This window comes from Amblyomma maculatum, chromosome 1 (assembly GCF_055883805.1).
Source record: "Amblyomma maculatum isolate TAMU_Amacu chromosome 1, ASM5588380v1, whole genome shotgun sequence".
NCBI classification, from domain to species: domain Eukaryota; kingdom Metazoa; phylum Arthropoda; class Arachnida; order Ixodida; family Ixodidae; genus Amblyomma; species Amblyomma maculatum.
In genome coordinates, this window is record NC_139344.1 from 300,735,211 (window position 1) to 300,754,339 (window position 19,129).

General features: G+C 47.6%; 2 protein-coding genes and 1 pseudogene across 3 annotated transcripts in view; all 3 read right to left on the minus strand.

Moving 5' to 3' along the window:
- The window catches only part of Eip93F (Ecdysone-induced protein 93F), a 48,239-nt gene that overhangs the window by 24,066 nt on the left and 5,044 nt on the right, over positions 1-19,129 (minus strand). Inside the window, exon 6 of one of the 2 annotated variants that reach the window (XM_084590868.1) lies at positions 16,855-17,173. In XM_084590868.1, the coding sequence (XP_084446994.1) occupies positions 16,855-17,173 (319 nt within the window). The remainder of the gene's footprint in view (positions 1-16,854; positions 17,174-19,129) is intronic. The other variant, XM_084591627.1, reaches the window with a different exon arrangement.
- On the minus strand, positions 757-4,556 carry LOC146206916 (uncharacterized; annotated as a pseudogene).
- On the minus strand, positions 5,248-9,367 carry LOC146206917 (uncharacterized). The gene is made up of 2 exons (XM_084587573.1): positions 6,113-9,367; positions 5,248-5,459 (listed from the first exon to the last, which is right to left on the minus strand). Exons 1-2 carry the CDS (start codon positions 7,506-7,508, stop codon positions 5,248-5,250), a joined length of 1,608 nt encoding a protein of 535 aa, XP_084443699.1. The 5' UTR covers positions 7,509-9,367.

Here is a 19,129-nt window from a genome sequence, read left to right on the forward strand (position 1 = left end):
TATGTCTGACAATCATAAGCTCCCACTGCTTATCATTGGGAAAGCAGCAAAGCCTCGATGCTTCAAAAATGCCCAACTCCCTTTCAAGGACGATGTGCTTTATATAAAAGCTACCGAAAGGCCTGGATGACAGCAGCGCTTTTCGAGGAGTATGTGCACCACCTCGACCGCAAGTTTGCTGCATCGGGGAGGAAAGTTGGTTTCATTGTGGACAATTGCCTAGCCCACGGTGATATCCAGAATTTCGAGGCGATTAGGCTTATCTTTCTGCCACCGAATGTGATCGCAACATCTCAGCCCACGGACCAAGGAATCATCCTGCATACAAGGAAGATTTATCGCTACCATCTATTAAAAAGGATCCTCCTCTGCTATGACAACGGCAAAGAGTATTCTGTGGATATTTTAGGTGCCATTTGTTTATTTGCATATGCCTAAAAGCAAGTAAAGGGCGATCTGATTCAGCGCTGTTTCAAGTACGCTGGGTTTTCTAAGCAGGACGATGCCGGTTTGCCCAACGAAGAGAGCGGCGGTTCCAATGATTTGTCTAATACCGATAGTACATTAGACAATGAAGGGGAAGCACTCTGTGTGCGCATGAACGACATCGCTGAAGACGACGGTAGCTGAAATTTCATGGACTACATGAATGCAGAATGTGATGTGCAAACGTCGTATGCGGATTTCGGAAGTGAGATCTCTGACAGAGGACATTCTGACGACGATGATCCTGACGCTGAACCCACCCGTGCACCGGCTTTAGCTGTGGTCGTAAAGTCACTAAACGTTGTGCGCAGTTTTGTGGAGAGGAGTGGTGGTAACAGTGATATGCTGTACATTGCAAGTGAAGTAGAGGACATGACTTACGGTGCGGCGAACTACCGCGTCAAGCAGTCGCGCATTGACGACTGCTTCAAGTGAACATCTAAATAAAGGGGCTGTATTGATGCACCAAGGTAATGTGCAATTATTTTCCATTTTTCGTCCGTTTTCGATAATTCGAAACCCCGGTTAATTCAAAGGTTTTTTGCGACCCCAAAGATTTTGAATTAATGAGGTTTTACTGTATTTATATATCTTCTTGAAACTGAATAAATTCATGGTGTCTACCAAAGTGTTTTTTTTTAAATTCCCTGAATTTTCCAGGCTTTCCCTGACTATTTCCACTAAATTCCCTGACCGAAGTCCTGAAAAATAGTTTTGACTAATGCCATTAAAACGAATATATTGCATAGATAGACATTATGCACAATGCAAAATATTTTATTCAGGAGTACAAAACAACTGATCTGCTGTCAAAGAGAGAAAAAAAACATTGGTCAGCTGTTTTAGGGACCTTGTTTTAGAGAATTAATTTCTTCCTCACGACAAGCAGCCTGCAACTGTGCATCGTCGAATGACCTTTGCCTCTTTTGTTTAAGCTCTTTTACAAGAGCAGCCACTCTCTTCCTTTTGGCATCCGATGTGTCCAACCACTCTTGCTTCTTTCTTTGCAGGTCTTCCTTCTATCGGGCATTGGCACTGCGGACCATTTGCATCATTGTGTTTGTGACCTCAACTTTGGCCACACCTCCAATAGCCGAGACTGTGTCATACACTACTCTTTGCGCAATTAGCGACTCCTCTTTCAGGTTTTCAACAAGGCACTCTTTGTTGACTGAGAACCCTCGTTCCACAGCCGCATTTCCATGGGACAAGCTAAGAATGATCTTGATGAAGGAAAATAGCTCCTTATGGTTGCGTGAACATAATTCAAACCAGACCGTTTCCAGCCCCTGCTCGTTTTCTGTCAAAGTTGGTCAATGCCACCTGTGCAGAGCTCAATGAGCATACCTCAACATAGGAACGGTGGGTACGCTCAGCTTCCAAACCAGTCAGCCACTGGTGCTCTGTCAGCACCTCCAGGGCAATGCACAGTTGCTTTGCACCAACCTCTGGAGACAATGCGATAGCTGGATCCAAGCAGCTCGCTCCTCTGGTCAACTTGTATTGTAAAGGTGACCTTTTCATAACTTTTTGTGAACGCTTCTTTACGAATGCAATACAGTATTTTTTGAAGCTGAGCACAGCCAGCTGCGATGGTGTGGGGATCTTGCGAAGCTCATTTTTTGCAGCAAACCCAATGTTGAATGCACCGTATTTATTCGCATATAGGTCGACCCTTTTTTTTCAGAAATGTTATCCATAATTAGCTATCGACCTATATTTGTGACCAAAGCGAGACAAGCCAGGAGGTTGTGACAAAACAAACGCGCCGGCATGCATGTCGAAGCCGCAGCCGCAGTCGCGCATAATACAAATACAGTCGAACCCGGTTATATCGAACCCGGATATATCGAATTTTGGTTATATCGAACTCACGAAATATCCCCTTGAAAATCCCATGTAAAAGTATAGGAAAGCCGCGTCATATATCGAACTTAATTTCACTGGTCGTTCGATATATCGAACTCCGCACCACGCACTGGAAAATGTGCCTTCCCCAAAGACGATCGCATCACCCTTGGCCGTTTGCCGCGTGACGTTTTCAGCCACGCGCGGAAGGAATGAGAGGGGACAGTTCGGCGACGGCTGGTCTGGGCAGCGCCGCGCCCATTCCCCAAAGGCGCGCATCTGCAATTATCGTTTCCCGCCCGCCAACACATGACGTTTGCAAGCCATGTGCGTGGGTGTGCCCATCCTTTTGCCGAGCTATCTCTCTCCTTCAGCACGCGCTACGCATGCGCCAAGCCAGCTCAGCCCATTTTCAGACAGGCGTTGGATGTTTTCTGCAGCGTTTGTTGCGAACCCTCGAAACCTCTGCGCGCGGCGGCGGCTGTCGTGGCTATGGCGCCTGCGGACGTTAAAAAGCGGCAGCTCTCTCTGTTTTTTTTTTTTTTTTTTGCGAGTCATTCTTTCTTATCGTTGTGCTGTTCGAACGTTAAGAAGCGGCAGGTTTTTTTTTTTCTTTTTTTCGGGAGTCGTTTATCCTTGCATGTATGAATCAACGAAAGCACGCGTCAGCTGCTGTGATCGTGAGGCGTGATAAATCGAACCAGGCTTGTACAATCAAGCCTTCATGGGCACTCTGCCAAGTTCGCTCCCCGGCACCGCAGGAGCTATAAAAAGATAAACGCGCCCCGACGTTATCGCCGCGCAGCATCTTGGCACGCTGCCAAGAAATGAGCTGTGGATGAGACGACCGAAACGAAACGGAGTGCGACATGCAAGCGATAACGCTGGCGATTTCTGCTGCGGCGACACAGAAACCTTGTTTTGAGCTGCCGCGGTGGCTCGAGCAGCGAGAGGGACGCAGTTCCAACAAGTTTGAAATTTTTTCGCTCTGTCGCTGCCGCTCTTCGCTGAGATCGCTCAATCGCTTGCATGTGAGCGAGCTGGCCTTAACGCTTTTTTTTTTTTTTTTTCAAATTTTCGGGTGCAAAAGTGGAGGGTGGGTTCATTATGCGAGTGGGTTGATTACGCGACAAATACGGTATCGTTTTTTGGCATCGTAAGTGCCGTCACAAGCCGATTTTTGTATATCGAATTATCGATATATCGAACTATTTCGCGATACCCTTCGAGTTCGATATATCCGGGTTCGACTGTATTAAAAACGGAAAATTTGCGACAATTAGGTACGTAAATCCAAAAAGAGTGCTAGTGAAATTAATAAGTCGCCACAAAGTTCCTGATTAATAGAATCACTGGTATAACCAATTCATAAGGGTAGCGCAGTAGCGCTGACGTCCGCTTTCAGGTTGTCTATTTTGCAGGCTTCATATGGGGCTCGCATAGGTACCTTGGAAAGCCTTGTCTTTGTGTCTTTTTTTGCGTCGCCATTCTGAGATTGCATTCGCAGTTTTGCCAACTCTCTTTCTCTGTGGTTTTGCTTTTGCTGCTTGATTGACGATGTCACGTCGACAGAGCTTCACCGCCGACTTCAAGCGAGAAGTGATTCTTTTTGCGGAGAACTCGAACAACTGTGCCGCTCAGCGTGAGTTCGATGTAAACGAAAAGTTGATTAGGGGCTGGCGGAAACAGCGCGACCGACTGTTTGCGTGCAACGGGCGGCGTCGTGCTTTTCGCGGGCCAGCAACCGGGAGGTATGATGCTCTCGAAAAGGAATTGAGTCTTCATGTGGAAGAGGAGCGTGCGAAGGGTCTTCAGGTGTCGTGCGAGGACATACAAACGAAGGCTCGGCAATTGGCGCAGCGAGAAGGGATAGGTCGGTCGACGTTCAAAGCGAGTCGGGGTTGGGTTCAGAAGTTTATGCGGCGCAACGGACTCTCCCTTAGTCGTAGAACGACCATCTGCCAGCGTTTGCCAGCAGAATACAAGGAACGGCTTATTGAATTTCAGCGCTACGTTCTGAAGCTCCGGCATGAAAAGGATTATGGTCTTGGCCAGATAGGGAACGCCGACCAAACGGCAGTATACTTTAACATGCCCAGTCGTACCACCATCGCAACAAAGGGGGCAAAAGACGTGCGCTTGTTGACGACTGGCCACGAGCATACACGCTTTACTGTCATGCTGTGCTGCACTGCAGATGGCTGGAAGTTGCCGCCATACATCGTGTTTCGCCGAAAGACTCTTCCAAAAAATGAATCGTTCCCGAAAAAAGTGATCATCCGCGCAAATGATAAAGGGTTTATGAATGAAGAAATGGTCAAAGAATGGTTTAAGACTGTTTGGATGAAGCGACCAGGCGCCGACTTGGGCCTTCCGAACATGCTGGTCTTGGACTCATTTAGAGGCCACATTTGCCCGGGCGTCAAGGAAGCCCTACGGAAGGCAGGCACGGACCTGGTCGTCATAGTCATACCTGGTGGTATGACGTCTCAACTGCAGCCGCTGGATGTCGCCGTCAATAAGCCTTTCGAGGACCGCGTCTCGAAATGCTACAAGGAGTGGCTAGCGAGCGACAGTGCAGCCATGACGCCAACGGGACGTCGCAAGAAGGCCTCGCTCAGCGAAGTGGCGACATGGGTGAAAGATGCGTGGGAAGACCTTCCTGCGGAGATAATCAAGACAGCATTCAAGAAATGCTGCATTTCGAACGCACTCGACAGAAGCGAGGACGACGTCCTTTGGGATGCCGAGGTCGCCAGTGAAGCATCCCAAGAGGAAAGCAGTTCAGACGATGATGTGGCTTCTTCTGACAGCGACTAGCTAGTGGCCAAAGTTCGTTATGAATAAAGGTTTGTCGTGTACATGTTTCTCGGTTTTTCAAAAAATATGGGTCGACTTATATTCGTGGTTGACCTATATGAGAGTAAATACGGTAGTAGAAGCAATCATGTTATCAGGTTTCTCCAAGTCAATCCTAAGTAGCTTGGTGGACGTGTTGGCAGCTTGCAGGACTTCCTTCCGGACGATTCTAGCAAGCAATGACCGCAACAGGCGATCCAGTGTAGGGGCCAGAAAGGGCACCATAGGCTTGTCTGTCTGAAATTCAGCCAAAAATGGTTCCAGGTCTTCAGCAATTGATAGCATAAATGCCAGTTTAACAGGCAGCATCTTGTCCCCTACTGCATTTTCAACAATGCTGTAGCTAGCACCCGCTGGCGCCTTTTTCGCTTGCTTAGAGCATTCCACAAATTTCACCAAGTTCGGAATAATAGCAAGCGCTCTTGAAATCACCTTGCTATTCTCAAGCCACCTTACCGGGCAGAACTTCAATGGAAACAGGGCACTTCCTGTGAAGTGGATATAGTCTGCACGACGTGCTGGCACATACAGTCGAACCCGGATATATAGAACTAGAAAGAGATTGTGAAATAGTTCGATATATCGATAATTCGATATACAAAAATCGGCTTGTGACTGCACTTACGATGCCAAAAAACGATACCGTATTTGTCGCGTAAACAACCCACTCGCATAATGAACCCACCCTGCACTTTTGCACGGAGAATTTGAAAAAAAAAAAAAGCGTTAAGGCCAGCTCGCTCACATGCAAGCGATTGAGCGATCTCAGGGACGAGCGGCAGCGACAGAGCGAAAAATTTCAAACTCCCTCTCGCTGCTCGAGCCACCGCGGCAGCTCTAAACTAGGTTTCTGTGTTGCCGCGGCGATGTCGATGGCGCGCGTCACTCCGTTTCGGTCGTCTCATCCACAGCTCATTGCTTGGCAGCGTGCCAAGATGCTGTGCAGCGATAACTTCGTTTATCTTTTGATAGCTCCTGCGGTGGCGGGGAGCGAACTTGGCAGAGTGCCCGTGATGGCTTGATTGCACAAGCCAGGTTCGATTTATCACGCCGCGCTTGGGGCGGGCGTCATGATCGCAGCAGCTGACCGCGTGCTTTCGTTGATTCATACATGCAAGGATAAACGACTCCTGCAAAAAAAAAAAAAGTAAGAAAAAAAAAACCTGCCGCTTCTTAACGTCCGAACAGCACAACGATAAGAAAGGATGACTCGCAAAAAAAGAAAAATGAAAACAAAGAGAGAGCTGCCACTTTTTAACGTCCGCAGGCACCATAGCCACCTCAGCCACTGCGCGCGCAGAGGGTTCGCAACACACGCTGGAGAAAGTGTCGACGCCTGTCTGAAAACGGGCTGAGCTGGCTTGGCGCATGCGTAGCGCGTGCTGAGGGAGAGAGATAGCTTGGCAAAAGGATGGGCACACCCACGCACATGGCTTGCAAACGTCATGTGTTGGCGCGCGGAAAACGATAACTGCAGATGCGCGCGCCTTTGGGGAATGGGCGCGGCGCTGCCCAGACCAGCCATTGCCGAACTGTCCCCTCTCATTCCTTCCGCACGTGGCTTGAAAACGGCACGCGGCAAACGGCCACGGGTGATGCGATCGTCTTTGGGGAAGGCACACTTTCCAGTGCGTGGTGCGGAGTTCGATATATCGAACGACCGGTGAAATTAAGTTCGATATATGACGCGGCTTTCCTATACTTTTACATGGGATTTTCAAGGGGATATTCCGTGAGTTCGATATCACCAAAATTCGATATATCCGGGTTCGACTGTACTTGAATAGATTATAGCTCCCACGAAGAAACGCTACCAGATCCCAGTGCGTCGCAGAGTGGCCTGTTTTAAATGCACCATTGACAACATGGAGTCCACAGCTTCCAATGTCAAAAAGTTGGTGGGTTGAGCCGGATTGTCTAAGTTCTTGTTTGAGGGACCTCAGAAACTTCAAGTTCACATTTGGCCCGTCCATTGACACTTGTAGTATCTTCGTTTGATTAATAACTTCTGTGGCTTTCCTAAAAGCAACAGCCAAATCTTCTGCAGTGGTGTGCCCCAAGAAACACGAAGTTAGGTAGCGTGTTTTCACAGTGGCATCAGTTTGGTCCCAGTACCTGATCAGTACATCCATCTGTTCTTTCTGAGTGACTTTGTTGAGCGACTCATCAAATGCAACCACTAAATAAGGAAGGCTTTTAGAAAGGTTTGTCAGCAACTTCTCTTGAAAGTATGGACCAATACCATGACAAATTGTGTATCCGACTTTGTCCTTTCCAAGCTGCATTTTAGTGGCGACCTCACATGTAGGGAACATAAACGGAAACAGTGAGGCAGAGGCTGCCGCTGATCAAAAAGATCCATGGGTCATTACAGTGTTCAAGCACCACATGATCTCGGCCTTAGTAACTTCATTCTTCAATAGAAAGCTACTCACAGATGTCTTCACAGAGGGGCTAAGTGCTTCCGTGGTGGTGGCTGGACGCAGCTCCGGAGCGCTACAAGCACTAGCACTACATCCGAACGAAGCACTCGTTGGCGCTGCGGAAGGCGGGCCGCTATTTGTTACAGTCTCGAAAAATGAGAAGACCCGTGTCTGGGAAGCGCTTTGTTGAGATTTCATAGCAGCTTCATGTTTCTTACTCTCAGCATGGCTAGTAATTGCCGTTTTCCCCATGTTGCTCAAGGAGAACTTCTTGCAGCACATTGTGCAGCGAGCACTATTTGGGTCATTTGGCACAGACCTAATCCAATTTGCATGTGTGGAGATTTCCGGATTTGTCCAGTCGGAGTTAAAGCAGCATTCCTTTAACAGTGACATCGTCACTTCAACACATATGTTCACTTCAGGAGCACAACACGAACTTTCAAACTGAAGGTCGAAACGCACGTGGTAGGAAAGATCGTAGCGTGCATGCAGAGCCAAGTATGCTTTGTCGGGAAACGCAAGTAACGCAAGAGCATGGAGGAAGTAGAATGGTGGCGAAGGCTGGGCCCAAAAGCGGTTCAGCGGTACCGCAGCATAGCCACAGGTCGGGGGGCCAACCACTCAGATTAAGAAATTATACTATTACAAATTAAAAAGTATCAATCAACATAAAAAGAACAGGCATTTTGATAACTTCGCTTGTGAATGAGGTAAGGTATTTTATAAATACATTCTTAATTTTTTTTTTTTTTTAATCTTGCAACACTCTTATCACCCCACCCCCTTGATGTTGCAATGGTCAGGAGGGGCTGCCAGAGGTAACCAAGGAAACTCAGATAAGGAAGCTGACGAAGCAGAAAACGGTTTCTTATCGCTGTCTGCTGCTCTCTGCTGTGGCGCGGGCCTTGGTGCTCCCGGGAAAGCGTAATTTAGTTCGCAAGTCTTAAAATGTCCCTTTTGCGAAGATTTCGACGTTCTTGCTGGTCGCTGCTCTGTCGCCGTTTGGTGAGATTTAATATCCCCTGCAGCTGCAGTGTTTTTTTGCTTTCGTCCCCTTCGTGGTGCGGGCAGTTCGAAGTCTTTTTGCAGCATTGTATTGCGCTTAGCGTTTTATCGCAAGATGAGCCCGCACAAAGTGAGGAAGCGATGCTCTGTGGCACGTTGCGACAGCGTGGACTCAACCGTCGGTGTCTTATTCCACCGCTTCCCGGCTGACTTTCACCGGTGAGCAGATCTGGAGGTTGCTCACAGACTCAATGTATGCTCTAATGCTCCTGTGTTAAGCACGTTTGTTGATGCTAAAGCTGTCTGGACTGGTGCAACCTTGAAATTGCCTTGAAAACTGCTGTATACTTTCTGCCGAAGCATTTAAATGTGAAGAGTAATCCCAGTGCTCTATGCTCCACGTATGTTTTGATGCACCTACTAATACATGACATTTTTATTTCAATTGCAGCTGTCATAGCTTTGTTTTCTGTACATGCATGTTTCTTATCTGGTGATGGTTTGTGGCAGGCATTTCAAGCCTTTTTCATGCCTCGGCTGTGATCATTGAGATGATTAGCCCACTTAAACAGCGCTACTGTTTGTGCTGTCAGAGACATGCATTTTTATTGTTGTGATTTGTTGCTGTATTTTATTGGTTGATGCAATAAACCATGAATATGAAAACCATAATTGTTCACTTGGTACACTCTGTTGCGAACTGGGCACGACTGCCCCGTTGCACCAGTGTTTCTGGACCGCACCTTACTATGCTGAGGGACAAAGTAAATGGCCAAAATACTTGCATGACTTGCAGCAGTATTTGTATTATGAATTTGCATGCGTGGTCTCTATTAGGAAATATTGCTGCCTTTCAATGTCGCTACCTTTGCCAACCACTTTGATTGTGCTGGAGCAACTGCTTATAAAAAAGGGCATAAACAAAAACTCGAGTTCTTTTAGATGGCAAAGGTTGGCGCGCGCTGAAAGGCAACAACCTTCAAAAGATGCAGGCTCGTCAATGCAACGCGGCGTTTTTTTTTTATATATGCATGACGTCATTTGACGTCATGGCCCCCCAATTTTCATTGGTCACTGGAGCCCATGAGCCACCATGTTTTGTACGTATGGGCTTCTATGGAGCCTTCGCTACCATAGTACAGATACCTTGGCAAGAGCAGCAACTACTACGAACGAATGGAGTGCTATGCAAGCTCCTCTGAGAGGAGAGATGAAAAACAACGATTAGGTGATGATACTTTGAATGGTGGCGCGCGCCGTCTCGTATAGTGTCACGCACCGACGCGACGGGAATCTTCGAGGCCAGTGCGAACACGCCGCCACGCCGTCACAGCCGCACTTCGCTTTTAAAGCGTTAACTTCATTGCGCTCGTGGTGTCTCATGGCTGCGCCTGGCCGCACCTGCGGCTACTGGTGCGTGCGGGCGAGCAGGCATTGGGAGATTTCCCTGACTCTGCAATCTTTTTAGAAATATCCCTGATTTTTCCCAGCATCTTAAAATTCCCTGACAATTCCCGGTTTTCCCTGTTTTCCCGGTCGGTAGACACCCTGAAATTATACCGTATTTACTCGAATCTAGGCCGGCCTCGATTCTAGGCCGACCCCCTAAATTCAGACGGTCAGAAAAAAAAAAAAAGAAAAGTTTACTCGAATGTAAGCCGAATGAAAAAAGGCATTGACTGGAACTAGAACATGCATTTTATTGTGCTTGCGACGCTCATTGTAGCACGTCCAATACTCACTCGCTGTCTTCGTCGCCGTCGCTGTCCTCTTTGTCGCTGGTTTCCTCCCACAGCGCACTGTCTTCGCTTCTGTCCAGCGCGTTGGAAATACTGCACTTTCGGAAGGCCCGCACAATCAGTTCGGCCGGAAAATCCTCCCACGCCGCGGCGACCCAGTTCACCACTTGGCTAAGCGAAGCACGCTTGATGCGCCCGGTCAGTGCGAGCTGGTGATCTTGCATTGTCAGCCAGTCGTTGTAGTGCTTCCGCAGCCTATCCTTAAATGGCTTGTTGATGGCTACGTCGAGCGGCTGTAGCTGGCTCGTCATACCTCCGGGGATTATCGCAATGTCCGTACCGCCATCCGAAAGCACGGACTTTACGGCATCTGTCAAGTGGCCGCGGCAGGAGTCGAGAACCAGGAGCGACTTCTTGAACAACAGGGCCCCGGGACGGCGTTGCCAAACGGTCTTCACCCAGTCTTCGACAAGGGCACCACTCATCCATCCATTCTCATGGACGCGCACAAAGACGTTTTTAGGGAAAACTTCTCCAGCTGGAAGCGTCTTCCGCTTAAATATGATGTAGGGCGGCAGTTTTCGCCCATCGGCCATGCAACATAACATCACGGTAAAACGTTGCTTCTCGTACCCAGCAGTTCTGACTTACCTGTTTTGCGCCCTTTTCATTCACTGTGAACGCTACAGGCATGTCAAAACCGACTGGGGTCTGGTCGGCGTTACCGATTTGGCCCAGTCTGTAGTCCTCCTCCAACCGCTTCTTGATAACAAAGCGCTGAAATGCGACCAGCTTCTCCTCAAAGTCAGGGGGTAGGTTTTGGCACACAGAAGTCCTCCGTCGCAAGCTGAACCCGAAGCGCTTCATGAAGCGAGTGACCCAGACCCTGCTGGCCTTAAATTGGGTCCGTCCAACGCCTCTAACGTTTGCAATCTCCCTCGCCTTCGCCTGTATAATCTCCGTCGTCACGGGCATTGCACTTTCCCTTTGCTTCCTGATAAAATCAGCGACATCCTTCTCCACCTCGTGGTGTCGCCCGCTCTTGGGTCCAGTGAAGGCCATTCGCTTTGCAGCGCAGTAGAAAAGCTCATTCCGCTGCTTGCGCCATCGGCGCACGTTTTTTTCATCCACGCCGAAGTCGTGCTGAGCTTGTAGGTTTGACGCCTTCTCCGCCTCTAAAACTACTTTCCGCTTAAAAGCCGCAGTGTAATGGCATCGCTTGGTGGGAGCCATCGCGCCGCGAACACGACTGCTTTTTCGAGGGCACGCAGAGACGCACACAAGGAAACACGAAACGACGAGACCTTGGTGCAACGTTCACAAAAGCAAAATGGAGCCTGCAAACCTGCAAGCTTCAAGCAGTAGCTGCGAGATGGCGCTACATGTCTAGCGGTTGCGGGCAAACCGCATCCTCGAATCTAAGCCGACCCCCGACTTTCGTAACCAATTAAAAAAAAAAAGTACCGGCCTAGATTCGAGTAAATACGGTACCTAGTTTGTTTTTCCTGCTTTTCTCAAAGTGCAAATTTTTGTCACCTGGCTGTTTTAGTTCATCGATATCTCTACATCTAGAAGCGATAGAGACATACTTTCTTTTGCTGCAGGAAGCAGAAAGTGTGATGAGTGCAAGGATCTAAGCAGAATTATTTAATTAACCTTCAAAATTTTTTGCCTTCAAAGTTAATTGAAGCATAATAGTCCCAAACGGAGTGATGATATTCCAAGTGCTGTAAAATTGCTAATAGGGGTAAAATGCGAAAAGTGCTTCGATCATTGCACTCTTTCATGATTCTACTACACTGCCGTGCAATAAAGAAGAATTATTAGGTACTTAGCCAATTGTTTGTCACGGAGGTACTATTAGTCAATTAATATTGAATATACATGGACCTAATTGATTTAGAGGGAAAAGTATTGCATATTTGAAATCAGCATAAAAAACTTAACAAATTCATGCAATTTCATCAGGATTGGCTCTAAAATAGGGAAAATAGATCCAAGACCAGTGTCCCCCTTAACTTTTTTCCAGTCCCGAGTTGCCGTGTACCATCCAAATCTTTGAAGTGGCCACAGACAGTGGACTGGAGGTGCACTTCTTTCCGCATACAGTCAAACCCGGATATATCGAACTCGAAGGGGATCGCGAAATAGTTTGATATACAGAAATCGGCTTGTGACGGCACTTACGATGCGAAAAAACGATACCGTATTTGTCGCGTAATCAACCCATTCGCATAATGAACCCACTCTCCACTTTTGCACCTAAGAATGAAAAAAAAAAAAAAAAAAAAAAAAAAAACAATGCGTTAAGGCCAGCTCGCTCATATGCAAGCGACTGAGCGATCTCAGCGACGAGCGGCAGCGACAGAGCAGAAATTTTTAAACTTGTTGGAACTGCGTCCCTCTCGCCGCTCGAGCCACCGCGGCAGCTCAAAACAAGGTTTCTGTGTCGCTGCGGCGGCAGAAATCACGAGCATTTTCGCTTGCATGTCCATGGCGCGCGTCAGTCCATTTCGGTCGTCTCATCCACAGCTCATTGGCAGCGTGCCAAGATGCTGTGCAACGATAACGACATGGCGCGTTTATCTTTTGATAGCTCCTGCGGTGGCGGGGAGCGAACTTGGCAGAGTGCCCGTGATGCCTTGATTGCACAAGCCTGGTTCGGTTTATCACGCCGCGCTTGGGGCAGGCGTCATGATCGCAGCAGCTGACCGCGTGCTTTCGCTGATTCATACATGCAAGGATAAACGATAAAAAAAAATAATAAACATCCCCGCAAAAAAAAAAAAAAAAAAAAACCCTGCCGCTTCTTAACGTCCGTAGCCGCCATATCTTAAGCTGCGCCGCGCGTACAGCACAACGATAAGAAAAGATGACTCTCGCAAAAAAAAAAAAAAAAAAAAAAAAAGAGAGAGAGCTGCCGCTTCTTAACATCCGCAGGCGCCATAGCCACGTCCACCGCCGCGCCGCCGCACGCAGATGGTTCGCAACACACGCTGGAGAAAGCGTACGACGTCTGCCTGAAAACGGGCTGAGCTGGCTTGGCGCATGCGTTGCGCGTGCTGAAGGAGAGAGATAGCTCGGCAACAGAATGGGCACACCCACGCACATGGCTTGCAAACGTCATGTGTTGGCGCGTAGGAAACGACAACTGCAGATGCGCGCGCCTTTGGGGAATGGGCGCGGCGCTGCCCAGACCAGCCGTTGCCGAACTGTCCCCTCTCATTCCTTCCGCGCGTGGCTTGAAAACGTCACGCGGCAAACGGCCAAGGGTGATGCGATCGTCTTTGGGGAAGGCACACTTTCCAGTGCGTGGTGCGGAGTTCGATATATGACGCGGCTTTCCTATACTTTTACATGGGATTTTCAAGGGGATATTTCGAGAGTTCGATATAACCAAAATTTGATATATCCGAGTTCGATATAACCGGGTTCGACTGTATCCCCTCCTTGGGTTAGCACAACTGTCGCGCCTTCGAAGCTCATGAAGAACCTTCTTGGTGAGTGCATCGTTTGTTGAGCGGCGCATGTTTTGCCCACAGTGTATCGTTTGTTGAGAGGCGCATGTTTTGCCCATTCATTGTTAATGACAATCTGTGTTAGGCTGTTTCTCGATTCAAAGACCGAATGTCTTCTGTGCCCAATGAGAGAGATTGGGTCACTAAAAAAAAGCCTTATTCCCAATTGTACCCTGATAACAGGAGTTCATCTAGCAACACATTCTTACTACTTATACAGTCGAACCCAGTTATACCAAACCCGGATATATCGAATTTTGGTTATATCGAACTCACGAAATATCCCCTTGAATATGCCATGTAAAAGTATAGGAAAGCCGCGTCATATATCGAACTCAATTTCACCGGTCGTTCGATATATCGAACTCCGCACCACGCATTGGAAAGTGTGCCTTCCCGAAAGACTACGGCATCCCACTTGGCCGTTTGCCGCATGCCGTTTTCAAGCCACGTGCGGAAGGAATGAGAGGGGACAATTCGGCGACGGCTGGTCTAGGCAGCGCCGCGCCCATTCCCCAAAGGCGCGCGCATCTGCAGTTATCGTTTTCCGTGCGCCAACACATGACGTTTGCAAGCCATGTGCGTGGGTGTGCCCATCCTTTTGCCAAGCTATCTCTCTCCTTCAGCACGCGCTACGCATGCGCCAAGCCAGCTCAGCCCGTTTTCAGACAGATGTCGGACGCTTTCTCCAGCGTGTGTTGCGAACCCTCTGCGTGCGGCGGCGGATGTGGCTATGGCGCCTGCGGATGTTAAGAAGCGACAGCTCTCTCTCTCTCTCCGATTTTTTTTTTTCTTTCTTGCGAGTCATTTTTTCTTATCGTTGTGCTGTACGCGCGGCGCAGCTTAAGATATGGCGGCTGCGGACGTTAAGAAGCGGCAGGGTTTTTTTTTTTTTTTTTTTTTTTGTGCAGGGATGTTTATTTTATTTATTTTTTTACCGTTTATACTTGCATGTATGAATCAGCGAAAGTATGCGGTCAGCTGCTGCGATTATGACGTCCGCCCCAAGCGCAGCGTGATAAATCGAACCAGGCTTGTGCAATCGAGCCATCATGGGCACTCTGCCAAGTTCGCTCCCCGCCACGGCAGGAGCTATCAAAAGATAAACGCGCCCTGACATTATCGCTGCGCAGCATCTCGGCACGCTGCCAATTAGCTGTGGATCAGACGACTGAAACGGACTGACAAGTGCCATCGACATGCAAGCGAAAATGCTGGCGATTTTTGCCGCCGTGGCGACACAGAAACCTTGTTTTGAGCTGCCGCGGTGGCTCGAGCGGCGAGAGGGACGCAGTTCCAACAAGTTTGAAAATTTTTGCTCTGTAGCTGCCGCTCGTCGCTGAGATCGCTCAGTCGCTTGCCTGTGAGCGAGCTGGCCTTAGCACATTTTTTTTTTTCAAATTCTCGGGTGCAAAAGTGGAGGGTGGGTTCATTATGCGAATGGGTTGATTACGCGACAAATACGGTATCGTTTTTAAGCATCGTAAGTGCCGTCCCAAGCAGATTTCTATATATCGAATTATCGATATATCGAACTATTTCGCGATCCCCTTCGAGTTCGATATATCCGGGTTCAACTGTATATATACTGGGTGTCCCTGCTAACTTGAACGAAGGATTACAAAATAATTTACTTGAGGTGGGTCAGTGAAACCAGTTGCATACAACTGCCAGCCTCCTTGCGCACTACAGGCAATTTTTTGTTTTGCAATTACTTAATTAGCTAATTATGTTAATTTTTCCAATTTATTAAATATTCATCTTACACCAAAAATGTGAATTTGAAAGTTGTAGAGCACCTTCAGAAACCCCCATTTTATTAATTGCAATAAAGTCTCACGTGTATCTTTTTTTCCGGGCTCAAAAAAAAAAAAAAAAAAGCCTGCGGAATACAAATAATACCACGTGACTAGCGCATTTGAGCGCTGCGATTGTGGTGCTCTCAGTCGAGGTTTGAGCGAACGAAATTAGCTGCGGCCGTGTCTCCTCAGCCCCGTTAAAGCGGCAGGCCGATATGCCTGCGATGGCTTCTTCGCCCGCGTCAAACAGACGGCCCACGTGACGGTGCAAGTTGCAGCGAGTGCGGCGAGCCGGCACCACCGAAATTTTAACAAGGCCTTTGCATCACCTTCTCTCCAATCAGCGAAAGTCACAACAATCGGATGAGCGATAAGGTATCAGCACTGAATCTGCGCGTACAGGCTTGGGTAAAGAGGCGAGATGAGATTATGTGACTAGACTCAAATTCGCGCTCGCACCTTCATTTGCCGGTTCTTTATTGTTATCCGCCTGTCGTGACGTAGGATGCTAGGGTGCGCAGGCCTTGCCAAGATCGCAGTGGCGACGGGCGAACTCGAGCTCGTTCCAACCATCGGCAACATTTCAGCCTGCCGCTGCGATGGGACCATCGGGACACGGCCGCAGCTGATTTCGTTCGCTCGAACCACAAATGAGAACACCACAATCGTGGCGCTCAAATGCGCTAGTCATGTGGTATTATTTATATTTCGCGGGGTTTTTTTTTGAGCCCACAAAAAAAGATACACGTGAGACTTTATTGCAATTAATGGAATGGGGGTTTCTGAAGGTGCTGTACAACTTTCCAATTCACATTTTTTGTCTAAGATGAATATTTAATAAATTAGAAAAATTAACATAATTAGCTATTTAAGTAATTCCAAAACAAAAAATTGCCTGTAGTGCGCAAGGAGGCTGGCAGTTGTATGCAACTGGTTTCACTGACCTACCTAAAATATATTATTTTGTAACCCTTGGTTCAAGTCAGCTGGGACACACGGTATACGGTGTAAAGCATCCAGATAGAATGCAAAAATTACATATTTTTCATAGGAGCCTAGTTTCCCACTGTGCATTTTTTGTGGAACTGTGTGATCAGTAATAGTGATATATAGTTGTACCTGACATGCTCCTCAATCATGTCATTGTTTGTTGAGTAAGAGGTTAAATGGGTACCTGCGCAAACAGGGGTCCCAGGGCAGGGCTGTGCTCGAGAGGCTTGGGCGGGGCCGCCCGCAGCAGCTGCCGCAGCGAGTCACTAGCAGGGGCGGCCACCCCTGGTGCAGAGGCCGCATTTCGGCGCTCAAGGGCCAGCTTGTAGACCTTGTTGCGCAGCGTCGAGCGGGGGATGCCATAGATGACAGCTGCCCGGCGTGTGCCCAGCTTGCCACTCTGGATGTCCCGCAGGGCCGCTTGCAGCTCCGCCTCCGTGTACGAACGTTTGTCCACACCACCCCCCCGCACCACTGGAGGACGCCTGCACCACGTCTCTCGTCTGTGGAGAAAACTACCTACCATCTGACTGCCAACTTTCAACACTACCTCTCACCAAGATGAGCCAATTTCTGGTCCAACTTTTTACATTAGTGCTTTATAGCATACATGCAGCATTTGACGCCCAATAACTATTCTACCGTTTCATAGCACCTGCTTTTATAATAAGTAAACATCCTTTGTAGTGTGTTTATCTCAGCAGCAGCAGCAGTTTGCTACGCGCTATGCTTTGCTCTCTTATGGGACGCCTTCATTGCAGGAGGGAAAATATAATAAAGTAGGCAGAACTTATTTAGTGCTTTCACGAAGAACGGTAATTCAGCTGTTTTGCACTACTATGAGCTCTTTCAATAAGGCCATGCCTCTGTCCCACTTGAAATAAATGCAGCACTATCATCATTTTACTCCACAAAAGATTCACACAGCCAATGTTTGTAGGGAAAGAACTGTGGTCAACTAATGTATGAAAACCAAGCACAGATCTACTGCTATCACTGACTGCCTCTTGGACCGACACATTTGGCAACAATGAAATATAGAATTGTACACCTATTGACCTAAATTTATTCTTGGCCCCAGGAAGGCTAACACAGTCCAGTTAAGCAGGCACAACTTCATTTGTTGCTGCTAATGAGCCAACATGCAATGATGCCGGTGTGTTTACCACTGTACTGTTCCTTCCCTCAATCACTCGTACAGCAGAGCTGGTACCAATCCAGTAAATTTCTCATATTTCTCACTTGCTCTCTCATTCTCTCATATTTCTCAAATATTTCTCACTTTCATCCAAGTGTGCAAGCCTCAAAATGGCCCCTGACTTGTGCGAGGAAGGCACTTGTCACCATATTCCAGGCTATATACAATATGTTGGACATCTCTTCGAGCTTGAAACTAAGGACGGAGGTGAAAAGCCTGTGCGATGTCAGTCCACTACAGCGTCTTCCTTAGTTAAGCCCTACAAACTATCATTGTCACAAGTGAAAGCTGAACCATTATGAGTAAAGCCGATGGCATGCAAGACGCAATTAGCTTGCTGTGGCTGCCAGAGTTGTGATGAGAATAAGCAACACAGTTGTACAAAGTATTGCATCGCTAGCTCCCTTACAACTGTGCATGTACGTTGCCTGGCAACAGCATCTCTTCTACCAACACTCAGACCATGTGATAGCCTTGTGTCTGCCAGCTCTTGTCAAGTTTTAATGACGACAGAAACTGCTTCTACGAGGACACCTCATGCGAGTGTTAATAATTGGTAATTCATCTCAACACCATGACAATGTCATGTTAAATTACCACAAAAGGTCAGTATTTCATAAAGTTTCAAAAATAAACAAATCCCAACCCCAACAACGAAATAATTTTTTTGTGCACATTCTCGCAAATAACACTGCAATGCATGTACTCTGACATTAAGGTCTCTTGTTGCAATAAGCGATTTCAACAGGCTACCCAGAAAGGAAACCACTGGCAACGCCTGCATTCATGCACACAACAGAGCAATGTAGTGACCTGCAAAGCATGACGGTTATTAGACATCATTCTATGCTGATATTCCAGCACTAAAATATATGTTTGCCAGAAGCTAACTGCTCAGGGTGTTCGAAACCAGTTTTTCATCTGCGTTACAGTAAAGAACTGCTGATGCCTATAAAAGGGCTTGCTGGCTATTTCCACGCAAGATCGAACAAAGGATGATCAGTCCACCTTATATATTTCTTTCAAAATTTTACATATTGTTGCCTGACGAGTGGGAAGATGAGATCTGCAATAGGTTTTGCTGTCAAAAATGTTTTTGCAGCACAGAAAATTAATAATGACCTTTGCTGTTTTGATCAACTTTGGTTACGAATTACACAACATATGTTATTGATAAGTAGCTGAAAATTATGGGACTAAATATATATGCATGTTTTAATTTGTATACAGTCAATTTTCGCTTTCCTGAGTAGTGCAGATG